The sequence below is a fragment of the Aspergillus mulundensis genome, assembly GCF_003369625.1.
Source record: "Aspergillus mulundensis strain DSM 5745 chromosome Unknown scaffold_11, whole genome shotgun sequence".
NCBI classification, from domain to species: Eukaryota; Fungi; Ascomycota; class Eurotiomycetes; order Eurotiales; family Aspergillaceae; genus Aspergillus; species Aspergillus mulundensis.
In genome coordinates, this window is record NW_020797899.1 from 1,109,194 (window position 1) to 1,128,229 (window position 19,036).

At 30.5% G+C, this 19,036-nt stretch overlaps 3 protein-coding genes across 3 annotated transcripts; 2 read left to right on the top strand and 1 right to left on the bottom strand.

Annotated features, from left to right (window-relative positions):
• Nucleotides 1-199: 199 nt before the first annotated feature.
• DSM5745_09251 (putative pectate lyase) lies at nucleotides 200-1,564 on the top strand (the record flags this gene model as incomplete). Its single annotated transcript, XM_026751267.1, has 5 exons — nucleotides 200-492; nucleotides 538-719; nucleotides 767-950; nucleotides 995-1,054; nucleotides 1,102-1,564. 5 exons carry the CDS (start codon nucleotides 200-202, stop codon nucleotides 1,562-1,564), a joined length of 1,182 nt encoding a protein of 393 aa, XP_026600353.1.
• Nucleotides 1,565-2,995: 1,431 nt separating this feature from the next.
• On the top strand, nucleotides 2,996-4,317 carry DSM5745_09252 (uncharacterized protein; the record flags this gene model as incomplete). The annotated part of the gene is made up of 3 exons (XM_026751268.1): nucleotides 2,996-3,441; nucleotides 3,492-3,942; nucleotides 4,006-4,317. 3 exons carry the CDS (start codon nucleotides 2,996-2,998, stop codon nucleotides 4,315-4,317), a joined length of 1,209 nt encoding a protein of 402 aa, XP_026600354.1.
• Nucleotides 4,318-4,726: 409 nt separating this feature from the next.
• Nucleotides 4,727-5,455, bottom strand: DSM5745_09253 (putative haloalkanoic acid dehalogenase; the record flags this gene model as incomplete). The annotated part of the gene is made up of 1 exon (XM_026751269.1): nucleotides 4,727-5,455. One exon carries the CDS (start codon nucleotides 5,453-5,455, stop codon nucleotides 4,727-4,729), a length of 729 nt encoding a protein of 242 aa, XP_026600355.1.
• Between the last annotated feature and the right edge of the window lie 13,581 nt (nucleotides 5,456-19,036).

The window sequence follows — 19,036 nt, forward strand, 5'->3', positions numbered from 1 at the left end:
TCACAGGAGCCAAGCAGATCGGCATGCGAACGGGAATCAAGATGAAACGGTGGTGGCCTCTGCAGGCTTGGCCGAGCACGAATATCCCGTGTTATCAGGGTGATTTTCCAACAATGGGAGGTAATGCCGTGTGTCGATTCTGCATAAGTACTGGAGTCGATCCCAAACTTGCCTTCAGAAGCTCAGGTCCACTGCCGTCATGGGAAAATCGATCTGGCTCGTTGCCGCTGTTCTCCCCGCGGTCCTTGCGGCGGATATCTACGTTTCGCCTGATGGCTCGGACGATGCCGCGGGGACAATCGATGCGCCTTTCCAGTCTATCCAGCTAGCCGTCGATGAGGCCACGGCCGGATCAACGATCTATCTGCGTGGCGGGACGTACACCCCGACGACAAACATCCAGATTACCAAAAGCGGCACGGCTTCCGCGCCGTACGTGCTCCGTGCTTATGGTGGAGAGTCGGTGATTATCGACGGCGAAGAACTGCCGGGGTAGGTGCAGAATCCGGAGAACGGACACAGCTAAACATGGATTAGAACACCGGCAGACCTAGATGCGTCCCTTGGCAATTCAGACCGCGGGATCCTGCATATACAAGATGCGGATTACTGGGAGTTCTATGACCTCGAGCTGATCAACGGGCCGTATGGTGTCTATGCGCGAGACGCATCAAACAACCATTACGAGCGGTTGACCACACGAGACAACTACGAGACTGGTGCATACATCGCTGATTCTTCCAAATATCGACGCTGACCCGTCCAGGCTTCCAGCTGCAAGGCGCATCGTCGAACAACCTCGTCCTGTACCTCGACTCCTACGGAAACCGTGATCCCCGCAAGAACGGCGAAAGCGCCGATGGGTTTGCCTGCAAAGAGGGTTCCGGCGAGGGCAACATCCTCCGCGGTGCCCGGCTCTGGAACAACGTCGACGACGGGCTGGATCTCTGGTATGCTATCTCCCGTGTCAATCCAATCCATCTAACTAGAAAAGGGAGTTCAAGTCCGCCGTGACGATCGAAGACACAATCGCATGGGGCAACGGCTTCAACCGGTAAATAGCCAGCCACACCATTCATGAACTCTCCCTAACCTGTAAAGATGGGGCTTCACCCCCTTCGAAGGCGACGGCAACGGCTTCAAGCTGGGCGGCGGCGACGACGCAGACATCGGCCCGGCAAACCACATCATCACGAACAGCATCGCCTTCGACAACGCCAAAGACGGGTTCACCGATAACTCGCAGCCGGGCAACTTCGTGCTCACCCGCAACACAGCGTGGGATAACGCCAAGGTAGGCTTTAAATTCGGGACCGCGGTCGCGACGCTCGAGGGGAACGTTGCGGCGTCGAATGGGGAGAGTCCGACCTCGCTTAGTGATGAGCAGATCTCGGAGGGCAACTCGTGGGATGGAGGGGAGGATTGGGATGATGGCAGTTTTGTGAGTGTTGATGTTGGTCTTGTCCAGGGAGAGAGGAATGATGATGGCACGATTGAGGCCAGCGATTTCCTTTTGCCGGTTGGTGGGGAGGAGATTGGGGCTACGACGGATTGGTCTGCGTGAGACTGAGACTGAGCCTGGCTGGGCTGCAGGGCTGAAGATGGGTATCTGGAAATGGCCAGGATAATTGCTGCTTTCCTAGGTCTTAACGACCTGGTTATCACAACTGCCCATACACTGTGGATGCCTTACCCAGTTATTATAGGACCCAACAAGCACACCTGAGAAACATCTAAAGCGAACCATGTTTCAAGCCACTCCCAGTTATTTTCCATGAACCTCTACACAGATCTTGACTGGAGCTCCTCTCGATGCTCATTCAGCCTTACCTGCCGTCCCAAGCAAGGATCCTTCGTCGAGCCTGAGCAAACTTAGATCAAGCCATCCAAGTCTGCCTTCCCCAGGCATGACTCGCCCCTGCTTTAGCCTCCGAGTTTCACAGTGTACGAGCAAGCGCTGATTCTTTGTATCCCGGTGCATCCTATTCAGCATCACTGCCTGACAATCCCGTGGACATTGAGTGGACGTTCACTTAACTGAGAATTACTCTGTTGCCAACCCCTGATGTGCTTATTCTACAGTCATTGCTCAGATCGACCAAAACTCAGGCAACGATGAGTAAACCTCAGACTCACTATTGATCTTCGCGTCTACAGATGCCAGATGTGGGCTGGCCTCAAGTTCAAGGTCTTGAGCTTGTGACGACCAGTCTCGCCGTGGCCGTCTTCCTGCAGCATACGAGGCCGTGGCATGCCGCCGAGAACCCGGATATGGTTTGGCGATACGAGGACAGCTCGAGACCAAGTTCCTGATGTCTCAACGAAGGCTGATTCGACAAGCTTCCTAGAAGTGAGTCAACGCCCAGGATGAATTCCACTTGCTCAAATTTGCGGGGTGGGACAAGTGCAAAACCATACCTTGCTACTCGCCTGCACTCTGCTGCGCTTCAACGGACGGGGCCTGGATGACAGTATTGAGAGCTGAACAGACCCTGACAGCCCGGCGCGTGGGGAAATGAAAGGAACCTCGTGGCGCACCCTGTTCCTGCAGCAGGTCAAGCGAGGCAAAAAGCGCTATGGGCGCCTCCAATCCAGCAAGATGCACCGTTGCACAGTGTGACACAAGCCTCGCGAGCCTCGCCAGCAAACAAAGGTCGAATACGATCTGAAGCCACTAGCGGCTAAGGGCTCTGCTCAGAATGCTTTTGATTCCTCGGCCTCGTGGCCAAGAAGAAGGACGCTATTTAAAACCTCGTATTGCGGTGCTGGTCCACGAACCAACGACATCAAGAAGATCGTCGGGACGAATTGCTGTATACGAGCTCCCTGGTCGATGGCGTTTTGGGCTGAAGATGCGCCAAAAGCAGCCTGGGAGCTGGAGCATACAAATGGCACCATTGACCTGGTGAAAAGTCTTGTCTCTATTGACCCAATCTTCCCGGCAATTCCAATTCCTCCCGTCTCGTTTCAACCACCCAGGACAAAGTAACCCACCATGTCTACCGTGGAAGACTACCTCGATGACCTGGACGACATCGACCTGTCGGACTACGGTCTCGACGAAGACCTGGACATCGATTGGTCCGACCTGTCCACCTCGACGAGCTCCGCCTCAGAGCCTACTTCGACCGTCTCTGACTGGATTGATGATGCCAGCGACGGCACAACCTCGAGCTCCAGCTCTAGCTCTACTAGTCTCGGTGCGCTGGGCAGCGACTACTCCGTCCAGGGAACCAGCTCCTCGTGCGCGTCGGAGGTCGCATTCAAGACCACAGGACCACGAGTCGATCTCGCGTTTGACGTGATCTTCCTGGTCGCGTTCATCGCCATTGCCGTCTTCACCGTGCTCCGCCTGCTCAAGATGAAGAAGAGCAGCGCAGGCGCAGGTTCTAGTTTTGCAAAGTGGCTCTTGTTCCCGGTGTCCATCTTCCTCGCTATCTTGTATGTCCCCCAACCTTACAACCTTAGCTGGGCACTAAGTAGTCGTCTAGGTACCTCTTCATCGACACCCTAACCCTCATCCTAACCGAATGCGTCATCATGCGCTACGACAAGTACCAGCAGGCCGCAACAGCCACCGCATGGTTCAACAGCATCTCCATCTTCCTCTTGATGATCGCCGTCCTCCTCCCCATCTGCCTGGACCTCCAACGCAGCGGCAGCAGCAGCGGCGACGCCAAAGCTCACAAATTCGCAACCCTCACCCTCTACGTGCACTCCGCCTGGCTCGGCCTCACGGGCCTCTTCCTCCTCGTCAGCCTCGCCGTCTACAGCCACATCCAGGACTCGCTCTACCGCACAGGCGACACCATCGACATCGACCTCGTCCGGTCGGCTCGCAACCTCAGCATGACGTACTACGTCTTCCTGTTCCTGGCTGCGCTGCTGGGCGTCGCGAATATGGGGTTTGCGCTGGTGAAGAAGGAGAGTTTACGACGAGGCGTATGTCATTCCCATTCCCTGCCCTTCCCCATTTATATTATGATATGGCTGACGTTCGTGCAGAAACTCCCCCTCCTAATTCCCACCCTCGCCCTCTCAACACTAACCCTGACCCTCGTGCTCATGGGCGGCTTCGCCGACACGAACTACGGCGATGCGTTCCGCTCGTGGGAGTACTTTGAGCGCTCCGGCGACGCGCAGGTCTTCCTGAGCAGGCTGTTCTACGCCGTTGCGTTTGTTGCCGCGCTCCTTGTCGCTGCTGAGGATCTGGGCAGGGATGATGCCGCGGCGTACCCTGCGTCCGGGCCCGTGCAGGTGCTTCCTATGACGGGGTCTGCTCCGAGTCCGGTGGTCCATGGGCCGGTGAAGGTTTAGGTGTACCGTACCTGTGGATGTGAAGGACAGGCGCGTGTTTGGTTGGTGTTGTGCGTCGTCGCGGGTGTGACGGCCTTGAAGGAGCCAGCGACAGACGGACCTGGACGTCTAGGAGAGAAACATCAGACTGGAATGAGATGGCCTGCTTGGTCTGGTTGTCTTGAGCGGCGTTAGTTCAGCAGGGGAGGCCTGCCAGCCCTGGGTATTTTCTTTTGCTCTTGCCATGCACGACAGTCACGTCGTCAACGAGGCGTTATTGGATGCCTTCTTTTGGGGCTATGACTATGCTCAGCCCTATGCCCGTAATACCCACAAGTACTTGAGGTTGTTCATGGCCATGTAATAGCAATCACAATCGTTTTTCATCGTTTGATCCCGTTATCAACTTCTATGTCCTATATAAGAGCCCCTACTCAGCCTCACCCTCAGCCTCAACCGCATCCGCCATCCCCCCCAACGTCTCAAATCTCCAATCAAACACATTCTCCTCCAGATTCCCCATAATCGCCCCAGGCCTCTCAATCCACACACTCCTAATCCCAACCTTCTGCGCGGGATGATGATCATGGAACTGGCTCTGCGCCGTCTGGAGCACCTCCCCCCGCTCAACCCCAAAGCGTTCCTTCACAGCCCCGAGCATGAACTCAAAGTTCGCCAGATCCGGCTTGTAAGAGCCTACATCCTGCGCCGTGATAACCGCATCGAACTCGAACCCCTCTAAACTGCCCGCGTTCGTCTTGGCGAAGGACTCCCGGTCGACATTCGACAACACAACGAGTCTGTATTTCTTCTTTAATCTTTGCAATGCGCCCACTGTATCCGGGAACGCCGGCCAGTTTCCAATCGACTCGCCGAATGCGCGGGATTCGGAGGCGCTGGGGGGCGGGAGGTTGAGTTTTTCGCAGAGCGGGGCGTGGATTGTGGCGAGGACGTCGCAGTAGAGCATGGATGGGGTTTTGGTTTGTTGGGCTCGCTCGAGATCGTGGTAGGCGTGGAGGATTTGGGAGCGCGTCGGATTGTTGGTTGGGGAGGGGGATTTGGAGAGTGAGGGGGCCAGCGCGGCGATGATGCCGGATTCCCAGTCGACGAGCGTGCCGTAGACGTCGAAGGTTAGGAGCTTGTAGGGTGAGAGGGACATTTTGGTAATCGATTGATTGAATGGATTGAGGAGTTGAGAAGGGAAGGTTGTGTGTTGAGAAGAGTTGGAGAGAGAGAGAGAGAGAGGGGCAGCTGCAGAAGATAAAAAGGCGGGGACGCCTTCTCGCAACATCAACAAACAACGCCTTCTCTCGACATTCTGCGCCCTGCGGCATCTTTACGGAGTACAGGGTCCACGCTATCGGCCTGTCATGTCATTGTCATTATGTCGGACGAGAGGTGGAGATCCCTTGGATCTCCGCGGCAAACTCAGTCGGATGACTTTAACTAACCTCCAAAGATAGGAAAAGAATTGACCTTTAACTTTGGCCGGATCTCACGGCCTAATTAGGAAATAAAATATAAAGAAAAAAAGGAATAAATATAGCTTAAATTTTTTTATATTTAGCTATTAAACTCTTATATTTTTATTTATTTTAAATCCTAAGAAATTTTATATTTTATTTACTTCTTAATTTTTATTCTAATCTTATATAACTAATTTTTACCTAAGGTATTTATAACTTTAAAAGTTATAAGCCCGGCTTATACTTTACTTTTTTAAATATTATTTATATAATTATTTTTAAAACTATTTATTATTTAAATCTAAACTCCTAGAGTTCTCCTTGTTTACTATATAATATATTATAAAAAACCTTTAATTCCTATTTATAAATACCTAGTTTAATATTATTACTTTAAATAGCCCTAATATATAACACCCATGGTATTAAATTATTAAATTAATAATTATAGGCCTTATAATATAAAATTATATTAATTTTTTAGTTAATAATAAAAACTTATTACTTATTCCTGTTGGCCCAAGGCCAATCCTTAAAAATTATTACTTTAATATTTTTAAAAAAGGTAAACTTTAAATAAGTTATTTAATAGCTAATAAACAAGGCAGATTTTATATTATTATAAAAAAATATCTTACTTAAAAAAAGAAATATAAAGCTTTACTAAGTATAATAATAGCTTATATAACTTTAACTATATCTAGCTTTTATTAATAACTTTTATATAGCTAAAAATATCCGCGTGTAATACTTTAACTTTTTATAAAATATTATATATAATCTAATATTGCCCGCTAAACAAAAATTAAGGTAAAATAAAAAAAGGTAGTTATTTACTAAGGCCTTTTTATTAAAAAGTAAATTAATAATTAATGTAATTACTAGGTTGGTATATTTACTAAAGCTAAAAAGTTTAATATTTTTACTAGTAATTAAAATACTAACATACTTTAAAACTTTATATATACCACTATAATTATTAATAAAAAGTTTAGTTAAAGGCTTTACATGGCCATTTTTTTTAAAAAAAAAAAGAACTTTATTAACGCTGTTAAAAAGTTTAAAGTATTTTATATGCTTTAGGCTGTTTATACTATATATAGTAAATCTAGATAATAGCTAATAAATAGTACCTTTACCATGCTTAAAAAAAATAACTTAGTAAATAAAAAAAATAAAAACATTAAAAATAATAAGAAATTTAAAAAAAATAATAAAAATAAAGATAATAAATTAAAGCTAATATACCTAGTATATAGCCACCTGTATTTTATTATTTCTTACTAGTATTTTAACACTAAAAGAGCTTTAAAAAATTAGGAGCCTTAAAAAAAAACTTTGTAAAAAGTAAAGGAAAATATACAGGATTTAACTATTAAAAAAAAAGTACTAAGCACCTTTAAAAAATTTAGATTTAATACTATAATATTTAAAATTAAGGTTAAAAAAAATAATTTTAAAGACCTAAAGAAAGTTATAATAATAATTACCTATTTATTATTTAATAACTTATAATATAGCCTATATAAAAGTGTTATTACTAACTCTAGATTTTTTATACATGTTATTAATAACCTTACTAAAATAATTAACATCCACGACGCCTTTAAAAATAATATTATTTTTATTAATAATACTATTAATAAGATTAAAAAGTTTAGTATACTCCGCGTTTTTTATAAGAAATTAAATAGCTTAAAAAGGCTTTTAAAGCTTAAAAATTACGCTTATATTCCCGGCTTTTATACTACTATTATATTCCTTAATAAAGCTATGTTAGTAAATCTATATTTTAGTGGTTATAAAAGGACTCTTAAAAACTTAAAAAAAATAAACTTTTATATACTTAAATAATATTATAAATTATACACACTTTACTACAAGAAATTTAATATTAATAATAATAAAGAGATTAAGGCCTTTTACACCATAATAAAAATAAAAATTTAATACTTTATAACTTTAAAAATATTATTAAAAAGCCTAAAAATTTAGTATAAGCATATAGGCTATTTTAATACTAATATAGTATTTAAACTCTTAATATTTATAATTAGTATATAAATTAATCCAGCGCCTTAGCTTTTTAATAAAAAGTAAGAAAAAAAACTACTTTACACGCCATGCAAACTCTTATAATTCCCTAAGTAAATATTATAAATTAAATTAACTAAAGTAACCCAACCCTTTAAAAGGATTTATTTTAATATTCTTACTTTTAAAGCATTTTAAAATAATATAAAATACACCTTTTATTTTTTAAATAATACTACCTAAATAAGGTGAATAATACTACATGCTAAAAAAAATAATTACCAGCATGCTGTTTAATTACTTAATACCTATACCTTTAAATAATTTAGCCTTTATATTTAATTTTTTTATATAAATAATAAGATATTACAGCTCTTAAATAACTTTAAATTTATTAAAAAATAATAAGGTTTAGCCTTTAAAATTACTATTTTTAATATGCCTAAATAAAACAGCGCAAGTAAGTAATTAAAAAAAATTATTTTATAAAAAGCTAGAGTGCTTTTATTAACTATTAATATACCCTAAAATCTTATATTTAAAGTTATAAAGGTGTTTATTTATATACTAAATTACATGCCTATAAAAAATAAGAAAAATAAATAATTTATACTACTTTAAAAGTTTTAAGCACTAATAAGTAATACTTGCCTAGTAAATATAGCTAATATTTTTAAGTTTAGATTACTTACTTATTAATAATTAAAAATCCCTAACTTTTATAAAATAAAGCCAAGAGCAGCTATTAAATATTTTTATAAATATAAAAAAGCTTATAATATTTAAAAAATCTGGAACCCTTGTGCTAAAGCTATATAATATTTAGTTATTTAAGTAAAAAATATAGTATTTAACAAGGCAAGAACCTATAATAAAAATAATTTAATTTATATAGCTAGTTTAAAATACGCTATTTTAGCACATGTTAATAAAAAAAAAAAAAAAAAACTAGTTAATATACTATTTCTTATTAACTTTAAAAATAATTTTTTTAAACTTAATAATAAAAATAAGCCTACTCCCAAGCCCAATAATATAAAAATAGGTAAAAATAAAAAGGTTAAAAATAATAGACCTTATACTAAAATTAATACTTAAAATAAAGCTATTTTTAACTTACCTAGTAATTTAATATTATATAATAATAAAAACCCTATAATTTTACTTATTTTTATTACTAGCCTAAGCTTAGCAAGCACTACAGCTAATTAAAGCTTTTAAATTTATAATAATTATAAAACTATTTTAATAACATCTAACTAGGTAGTAAAAAGCAAGAAAAATAAAAAAATACTTAACTTTAAAAATAATAGCGCTAGAGGGCTCTTATAACCAAAAAATAATATAAATAAAAATAATAATAAAAAAAAAATATTAACACTACTTTTTCCCAAAGAATCCAACCTAAAACCATATAAAATTAATATAAAAAAAGGGAAATAAAATCCTAATCCTAGACTTTTAATTACACAGGTTAAATTAAATAAAAAGGCCTAATATAATTACCTGTACTAAAAGCAAGATTTAAAAAATTTTATAAATAAAAACCGCCTAAGATAAAGGCCTTTTTTAAAATTTTTTATACTAAACTTTTTTACTAGCTAGTAAAAGACTTTACTAAATACTATATTTTTTTTTACTTAGTAATTTTTAAGCCTCCCGGACTATTATAAAAGGCACTAGGCAAAGTTATTTATAAAAATTAGCTTTAAAAAAAACTAAAGAACTAGGTAAAACTTATAAAGTATTTATATAAGAACTAATTTATAAAGGCTGCTAAAGTTAAATTTAGTACTTTTAAAGAACTCCATACTTTTAAAATTATTTTTATATTAAAAGGCAAGATTATTATATTACTTACATAGGTATTTAAATATAAATTTAACACCGCTAGCTATTTAAATAAATTTAAAGCATGTTTTTATACTAAAAAAGATTTTTAACCTAGTAACTATACTAATATTATAATAGTAACTTTTATTACTTAATTATTTTAACTTATAATAGCGCTTGTTGCTTATTTTAACCTTAATATTATTTAATTAAATATTATTAACGCCTTTATTTAAAGCTTTATAAATAAAAAAATATATATTAAAATACTACCAGGCCCCTGGCGCGTTAAAAATAGAGTATTTAAGTTAAATTAACCCTTATATGGCCTTAAATAATTACCATGTATTTAATAAAAAAAGATATTTTTAATACTTTTTAAATATAGCTTTAAGCTAGTGCTGGAAGAGCCTTGCCTTTTTATTATAAAGTATTTTATAGTTATTTTTTTTATTAATAATATACTTATTATAAGTAAGAGATTAGCTAAAGCCAAGAAAAAGGCTGCTAACTTTATTAAATATATAAAATATATATATAAATTATAAAATCTTGGCAAAGTAAAGTGGTTTCTAAATATTAAAATTATTTATAATTATTATAATTAAAAAATCTAGTTATTTTAAGATTCCTATATTAATAATTTACAGGCTAAATATAACCTTACAGCACCAAGTAAAATATTAAAAATACTTTTACTTATTAAAAAACTAATGCCTACGCTTTTAAATTATACACCTATAAAGTAAGATATTTTCTTATACTAATAACTTATTAGCTTATTTTTTTATCCTACTATAATAACACGCCTTAATACCTTTAAAGCGGCCAGCAAGCTTGCTTAGCATATAATATAGCTTATTAAAACTTATATTAAAATAACTAAGTATATTATTTAGTATCTTATTATTATAAAGGACCTAAAAATTAAATACTTAGCTAATATTAAAAAAATTATTACTATGGTATTTAACACTTTCTTTAATAATAATTTTAACTAATAAAGCTTTAATAAATAGCTTATAAAGCTATTTAAAGGTTTAATTAACTAAAATACTTATAAATAAAAAATAGTTATTACTTTTATTATTAAAGCTAAATTACTTACTATTATTAAGAAAGCAAAAAACCTTATATAATAAAAAAAACTTTTTAATACTATAAAGTTTAATTTAAAGGTTAAATTACACCTTTTTTATAATAATACCTAAATTATATAATTACTTAACTTAAATAATTTTATATTTACTATATAATTTTAACATGTTAATATTTACTATTACTGGCTTCGCGAGAAGTGTTAAAATAAAAAAATTAAAGTTAACTAAATAAAAATAAAAAATTAACTAATAAATAGCCTTACTAAACTTTTTAATAACCCGCGCTATAAAATATTTATTTACTAACTTAGTTTTATTAAAATTAAAGCTATTTTTAATACCTAGTATTAATGTTTTTATTTTTTTTAAGTATTAAAAAGTATGTTAAATAAAAGGTAAAGATTCCTTAAATCTCCGTGGTAAACTTAGTTAAATAACTTTAATTAATTTTTAAAAATAAAAAAAAAATTAACCTTTAACTTTGGCTAGATTTTATGGCCTAATTAAAAAATAAAATATAAAAAAAAAAGGGATAAATATAGCTTAAATTTTTTTATATTTAACTATTAAACTCTTATATTTTTATTTATTTTAAATTCTAAGAAATCTTATGTTTTATTTACCCCTTAATTCTTATCCTAATCTTACATAACTAATTTCTGCCTGAGGCATCCGTAACTCCAAAACATTATCATCAACCAAGGTCTTATCGCGATGGAGTTCGATTGAATGCCTACTGGAGTGGAGACAGTTGGAGGCCGGGGACCTACACCGGTTAGACTCATTTGTTTGCAGTAAGGTAGGTACTAGAACATCAGACTCATTTCCCCTCCCATATTTCTGGATGTTCCGGCTTAATCATTAGTTTTTGCCTTCCTGTTCTGCCTTTTGCCTTCTGCCCCCGTGTACTATCTTTAGCATCTTTTTTTATTTTTATAATTTTATACCTTTTGTTAGGCCTTTTTTTATTTAACTAATTAGTAATACTTTAGCTTTAATTATAATTAGGCATGCTTTTTTATTTTTTTATATTATTATATTTGCCTGGCTTTATTTAATATACTTTATTTCCTTTTATATACTAATTTTAGTGGTTTTTTAGGCTTTTTAATTCCTAGTTTTTTAGGCATGTTAATCCCCTTTATGCGCTAACTTTAGTAACTTTTTAGGTATACTAATCCTTTTTATATATTAACTTCGGTGGTTTTTTAGGTTATTATTTAGGCACTTTAATCCCTAAATTTTTAGGTACTTTAATTTTTTTTATATACTAACTCTAGTAGTTTTTTAGGCTATTATTTAGGCACTTTAATTCCTAGATTTTTAGGCACTTTAATTTTTTTTATATACTAACTTTAGTAGTTTTTTAAGCTATTATTTAAAAACTTTAATTTTTAAATTTTTATATACTACTTAGCTTATATTTAGCACTTTTAGTAGTATTTTATCCCTAGTTAATTTTTTATAGCCACCTTTTTTACTAGCTTTTTTATAATTTTTTAGGCTAGTTTAGCTTTATTTAGGCTATTTAATTCCTAGATTTTTAGGCATGTTAATCCCTTTATTTTTTTATACTACTATTTTTACTAACTTTAGTAGTTTTTTTAGGCTTATTTAGCTTTATTTAGGCTTTTTAATCCTTAAATATTTAAGCATGTTATTTTTTTTATATACTAGCTTTAGTAGCTTTTACTTTTAATAATATTTTACTTTTAGTTAGCCCTTTATAACTAGCTTTAATTTTTAGATTTTTAAGCACTACTTGGCCTATATTTAGCGCCCTTAGTAATATATAATTAGGTATATTTTTTTATTCCTTTATATTACTATCTTTACTAACTCTAGTAGTTTTTTAGGCTAGTTTAACTTTATTTAGGTATTATAATTTTTAAAATTATCCCTACTTAGCTTATATTTAGCGCCCCTAGTAGTATATAATTAAGCATATTTTTTTATTTTTTTATATTATTATCTTTGCTAACTCTAGTAATTTTTTAAGCTAGTTTAGCTTTTTTTAAGTATTATAATTCCTAAAATTATTTTTACTTAGCCTATATTTAGCGCCCCTAGCGGTATATAATTAAGCATGTTTTTTTATTTTTTTATATTATTATTTTTACTAACTTTAGTAGTTTTTTAGGCTAGTTTAGCTTTATTTAAGCTTTTTAATTTTTAAATTTTTAGGCTAGTTTAGCTTTATTTAGGCACTATAATTTTTAAAGTTATTCCTGCTTAATTTATATTTAGCGCCCCTAGTGGTATATAATTAGGTATATTTTTTTATTTTTTTATACTACCATCCCCGCTAATTTTAGCAGTTTTTTAGGCTAGTTTAGCTTTATTTAAGCTTTTTAATACCTAAATTTTTAGGTACCTTAATCCCTAAATTAAATACTACTTAGCTTATATTTAGTATTTTTAATAATATTTTACCCCTAGTTAGCCTTTTATAATTACCTTTTACTAGCTTTAGTAGTTTTTTAGGCTAGTTTAACTTTATTTAAGCTTTTTAATACCTAAATTTTAGGCACTTTAATTCCTAAATTAAATATAGCTTAGCCTATATCTAGCACCCCTAGTAGTATTTTACCCTTAATTAACTTATTATTTTTACCTTTTTTATTATTTTTATAACCCCTTTTTTACTAGTAAAGTGGGCGTAAATATTTAAAAGTATAATTATTATTTTAAGGGGCCTAGTTTATATAAGGTAAAGGTAGTAATAAAAATTTTTTTATATAAATTAGGCTTATAAATTTACTTATTTAATTAAATTATTAATATAATTTTTTTATAGCCTTACTAGCTAAAAATAGTATTTTAAAAAATTATTAAACTTACTTACCCTTAAATATAACCCTAGTTAGCATGGTTTAAGGTTTTTAATTACTTATATAAGCTTTATAATATATTAAATATTAATTTTTTTATTTTTAATATATTAACTTATTTTATTTTTTAATATATTTTAGCTTCCCGCGGCCGGGATAACCTTATTTTTTTATAATTAATAACTTTAATTATATTTTAGTATATTTTAATTAAAATACCAGGCCTATTATAATTAAAATATTTACTTAAGTTAAATTTTTTAAAAATATAAATATACTGCTTCCCCCTGGTTTTTTTATTAAATATTTTTTTTATTTTTTATACCTTTTTTTTAGTTAATTTCCTACTATAGCTTAGTTTATTTTTTATACCTTATTATTTTTTAGGCCCTTGCCCCCCTTTTCCCTATTAAAAAGTCCTAAAATAAAAAATAATATACTATAATTATTACTAAAAATTTTTTTTTAAAAATTTTTATTAAAACTCTTCCTGCTACCCTTTTTATTATTAAGCTATTTAGGTCTATGGCTAGCTAAATTTTTTTAATCCTTATTTTTATTATTATATTTAGTATAAAAAGTCCTATTTTAAGGTTTTTAGTAATATAAAATATAAACCATGCTTAATTTAAATTTATAATAATTATATTACTTTTTTTCTTAAGCTTAAATATTACTATATAAAACTTAATTATAAGGTTTTTTTACCTAACTAAAAATATTATATAAAATATAATTAGTATTATTTTAATAGGCCCCCTTATACTTAGCCCTTTTTATTTAAGTTTTATATTAATAATATTAATTTTAAAAATTACTTAATTAACCTTATTTATAAAAAGTGCGGGGGTGACCTACCGTAATATAAAAGGTAAAATACTTAATATTAAAAATATTAATATACTAACCCTATTTATTACCATAAACTAGCCCTTTTAAAAGTATTTTATAACTTAATAAAGCCCTGGGAGAATTTAGACTTTAATTATATAAATATTAAGTATATTAAGTATTATACTTTATATTAACTAATAAAGGTATTAGTTTCCCGTGGTGCTAGGTAATTTTTTAATAATTATTATAAAAATAATTTAATTAGGCTTTAGCCCCCTTTAGTATTTAAAAATTTTTATATTTTATAGTTTTTTAATTTTAATAATTATATAAGTACCATGTTTTATATATAAATTTACTATATTAATAATTAGTTATTATTTACCTTTTTTAGCCACATGCAGGACAAATAGCTTAGCTATATTAAAAAATATATATTTTAAATTTAAGGGTTTACCTACTGCTGCTAGGGCCCCTTAAAAAGTATATTATATATATTTTTATACCTTATTTTATGCTATTTTACTAATTATATTAGGCTTAAAACCCTTTTATACTAGTATATATATACTAAATTTTAAAGTAGCTTAAACCCTATAAAAAAAGTAAAATATATACTAATTTATTAATATATAAGTTATTATTTACTATTTAGGTAATATTTTTTATAAGTATAACTTATTTATAAAGGTATTTTTTTATAAGTAATTAGTTAAATAATATTAATTATATATTTAGATTTTTTAATATACCCGTAATATTTTATATAATAATCCTACTAAATTTTTTTTAATTTTGCCCTTTTTAAACCTAATATTAAATAAGGCTAAAGGCTACTAGTTTAATAATATTACTGCCTTAAATAAGGTAGCTAGTTTTATACTTAATATTATAAATAATATTAAGTATAATAGGTCCTATTAATATATACACCTTTTTTTTTATAATATTTCTTAAATACATAATATAACTATATTATTTATATTACCTAGTATTAATAAGCTTTATATATAGGATTTAATTTAGCTATACTATAATTATTATATAGTTAATTATATAAATAGCATGCGGTTAGTTTTAAACTAAGTAATTAATAAAATAAATAATATTTATAATATGGCTACCCTAGGAAGCTTAGATTAATAATATCTTACCTAAATTTATTAGTTCTATTTTTTTTATTTACCCCTTTTTTTTATAATATTTTATCCTTATAGGGGGGTTGGCCATTACTAGGCTATATAACTTTTTAAAAATTAAAATTAAAATAGTTTAAACTAGCAAAAATATAACCTTATTAATTTTATATAAGTATATTAGGTAATATATACCCGGGCTAGCTTTTTTAATATTTTTTAATAAGGTGCCGCGCTTTAATAGTAGTTTATTATTAAGGCCTATTTTATAGTTAAAAAAAAACCTGGAATAGTATTAAAAGCATTAAAAAAAATTTATATAAATTCTTATTATAATATATAGCAGGTATTTTTATATACTAAAAAGGATAATATTAATTTTAATAAGCTAGGCTAGCCTATTATACTACTTTTTACCTATATTAATAATAATTATTATTAAATAAATTAATATTAGAATTTTATAGCTATTATGCAGGTATTTAAAAAATTAATATTATTTATTACTTTTATAATTAATTTTAAGTAAAAAAAAATTTAACGCAAGTTACTCCTAGGTAATAATAGCAAGCTAATATAAAATTACTAGGCCTGTTTAAATTTAGTAGCACATGTTTTTTATATAAAGTTTAAAGCCCTAAAAAAAGATTTAAAATAAAAAGCATGGTATTTTTAGGCTAAGTTAAGCTTTAATTTATATTATTAAAGATAAAAACCTGGTTTGCCTTATACCTATATATTATTATAGTTAAAAAATAATTATTAATTTTTTAATATAGGTTAGGTTAATTAAATTATTTTTATAAAATTACTAGATTTAGCTAGTTATAAGGGTAAAAAACTTTATAATATTATATAATTTTTTGTAATACATGCTTTATGCAGGGAGCATAATTTAAATATTATATATATAAAAAAATTAGGTAATAGCACTATAATATATAATAAGGGCTATTTTAAGCCCTTTTTTAATAAAACTTTTATTTTTAAAAATAATTATCTTAAATATTATTACCGCGATTAGGGCTATTTTTAAATTAATTATTTTATTTATTAAAATGTTAATAGGAGCCGGGAGTAAATAAAGGTTAAAAATAAATAAATTATATTATATAATAAGTATTTTTATGCATAATATAAGGCTTATATTAATATTAAGGTTTATAATAGTATTAAGGCTATTTAATACTTATATAAATACCTTTATAAAGGTCCAGACTATATAATAGTTAAATATACCTTTAATAAAATTAAAAATTATATTAATAATTAGTATTTAGGTTTTACTAAGGCCTTTTAGTATATTATAAAATATAATATAAATAAAATATTACCTTTTATCACGCTTTTAATAGTTTATAATTACACGAACTAAAATATATATTTTAATATAAATAAGGTATTATTACTTAAATAGTTACTTACTTAGTATTAAAAAAAATATATTTAATAGCTTATTTTAATTTTTATAATAACCTAAAAAATAATAATTTTTTTAAGTACTAGTATTAAAACATGCCGCGGTATTATATATAAAATATTAAAAAAAATATTTAAAAGCCTTATAAAACCCGGGAGTTTTAAATTAATTATATACACGGTCTTTAACTTACCTAGGGTAAACCCTTTTATATTTATTATTTATTATTTATAATATATAATACTACTAGCTTTAAAAATCTTTGTATAGTTAAGGGGGTATTTTATCCTACCTATTAAAAGGCCTGCTATGCCCGGGGCATTTTTAAACAGGATAATAAATAAATATACTACTTTAATAAGGCTAAAAAATTTAAAACTAAATTAGCATTATATTAAATATTTTTTATTATATTAATTTATATTTCCCTAACCTAGAAAGCTATATTTATTATTTAGGCTTAATTTATTAAAAATATTAGCTTTAATCTTAAACTATAAATTATTAATTAAAATACTAGGTATAACCTAAATATAAATAGTTTTTATATAAACCTAGCACTTTAGTATTTATAATATTTTTTTATTTAGGTAAATATAACCCTTTTTTAATATATTTTATTTAAACCACAGGAGCCCTGGCATAATTATTTTAATAATTAATTTAAAAAGATTTATAATAAAATAGCTTATAACTATATTTCCTAGGAATATTTTTATATTAATTATTATAAAAATTTTAATCCCAGCCAGCAGGTAGCTTTTAATATTATTATTAATTATATTAATATAAATTTTACCTATGCTTATTTTTTTTTACATAAACCAGGTAAAACAGGTATATTATTAATTTTTTATATATATATTTTTTATGCTAACCTACTAGGTAAAATATATATTTATAATATACTTGCTAAGTACTATTAATTATAAAAAAAATTATATTCTATATATTATTAACTAGTATAGCCTTATTACTACTTTCTAGTGGTTATATAATTTATAAACACTTTTATATTTTAGTTTCCTATAATAAAAGCTTTAAATATATAGTAAAGCATGGTACTAGCCTTGTTAAGCTATTTTACCAGGCTAAGTTAATAATTTAAAATAAAATATTAATAACACAAGAATTTATTTTTAATACTATTAGCGCCATGCTTTAAAATATCTAGTATAAATTACCTAGTAATATAAAGCCTTTTAAGGGGCTACTAACCATGCTTAATAGTAATTTTTAATAAATCCTACCCGTGGTTATATATAGTAATTATATAGCTATAATAAGTACCTGCCTTTAAAATATTATAGTTTAAAAGTATTTATAGGTTTTAATACTAAAGTAAAATATATACTTATAGGTTACCTTAAAAACTAATTATTTATTATAAAAATAGCTTTAAAGCCTTTATATAAATAAAAGTATATATAGGTAAATTTACTTACTAGACTTTATTATATTCATGTATATGGTTAAAATACTTATTAATAATATTTATTTTTTAATAATATTATCCTGCCTTTTTATACCTAATCCTTGCGCCTGTACTTATAATAATTTTAATTTTTTTATACATGTTAATTTTTTTAAAAAACAGGCTATTTTAACCGCCCGTAATATAAAGGTTAATAATTTTAATTACTTATTTTTAAAAACTTTACCTAGTAAAATAGTGTATTTATTTTTAATTAATACCTATAATATTAAGGCTAATTTTATAAATTTTAAAAAGGTAAATAATATTAATATTTATACTTTTAATTTTCTCCGCGGTTTATATAATCTAAATTTATTAAAAAAAAATATATTTTAAGGTTAAAACCCCCGTGGTCCTAATATATAATTATAACTTTTTATTTAATTTATATAATAATACCTAATTAATTATTATAGGTATTAAGTATTATTACCTACATGTTTATATTATAACTAGTATTTAAAAAAAATATATATATATACTACTACGCCTAAAGTTATTATTTAATAAAAATAATTTTTACTTCACGCTAAATTAAACATAGTTTTTAGTATATTTAACCTTTATTATAATTATTAATAAGTTACAAGGGCAGTCCTTGCTTTATAT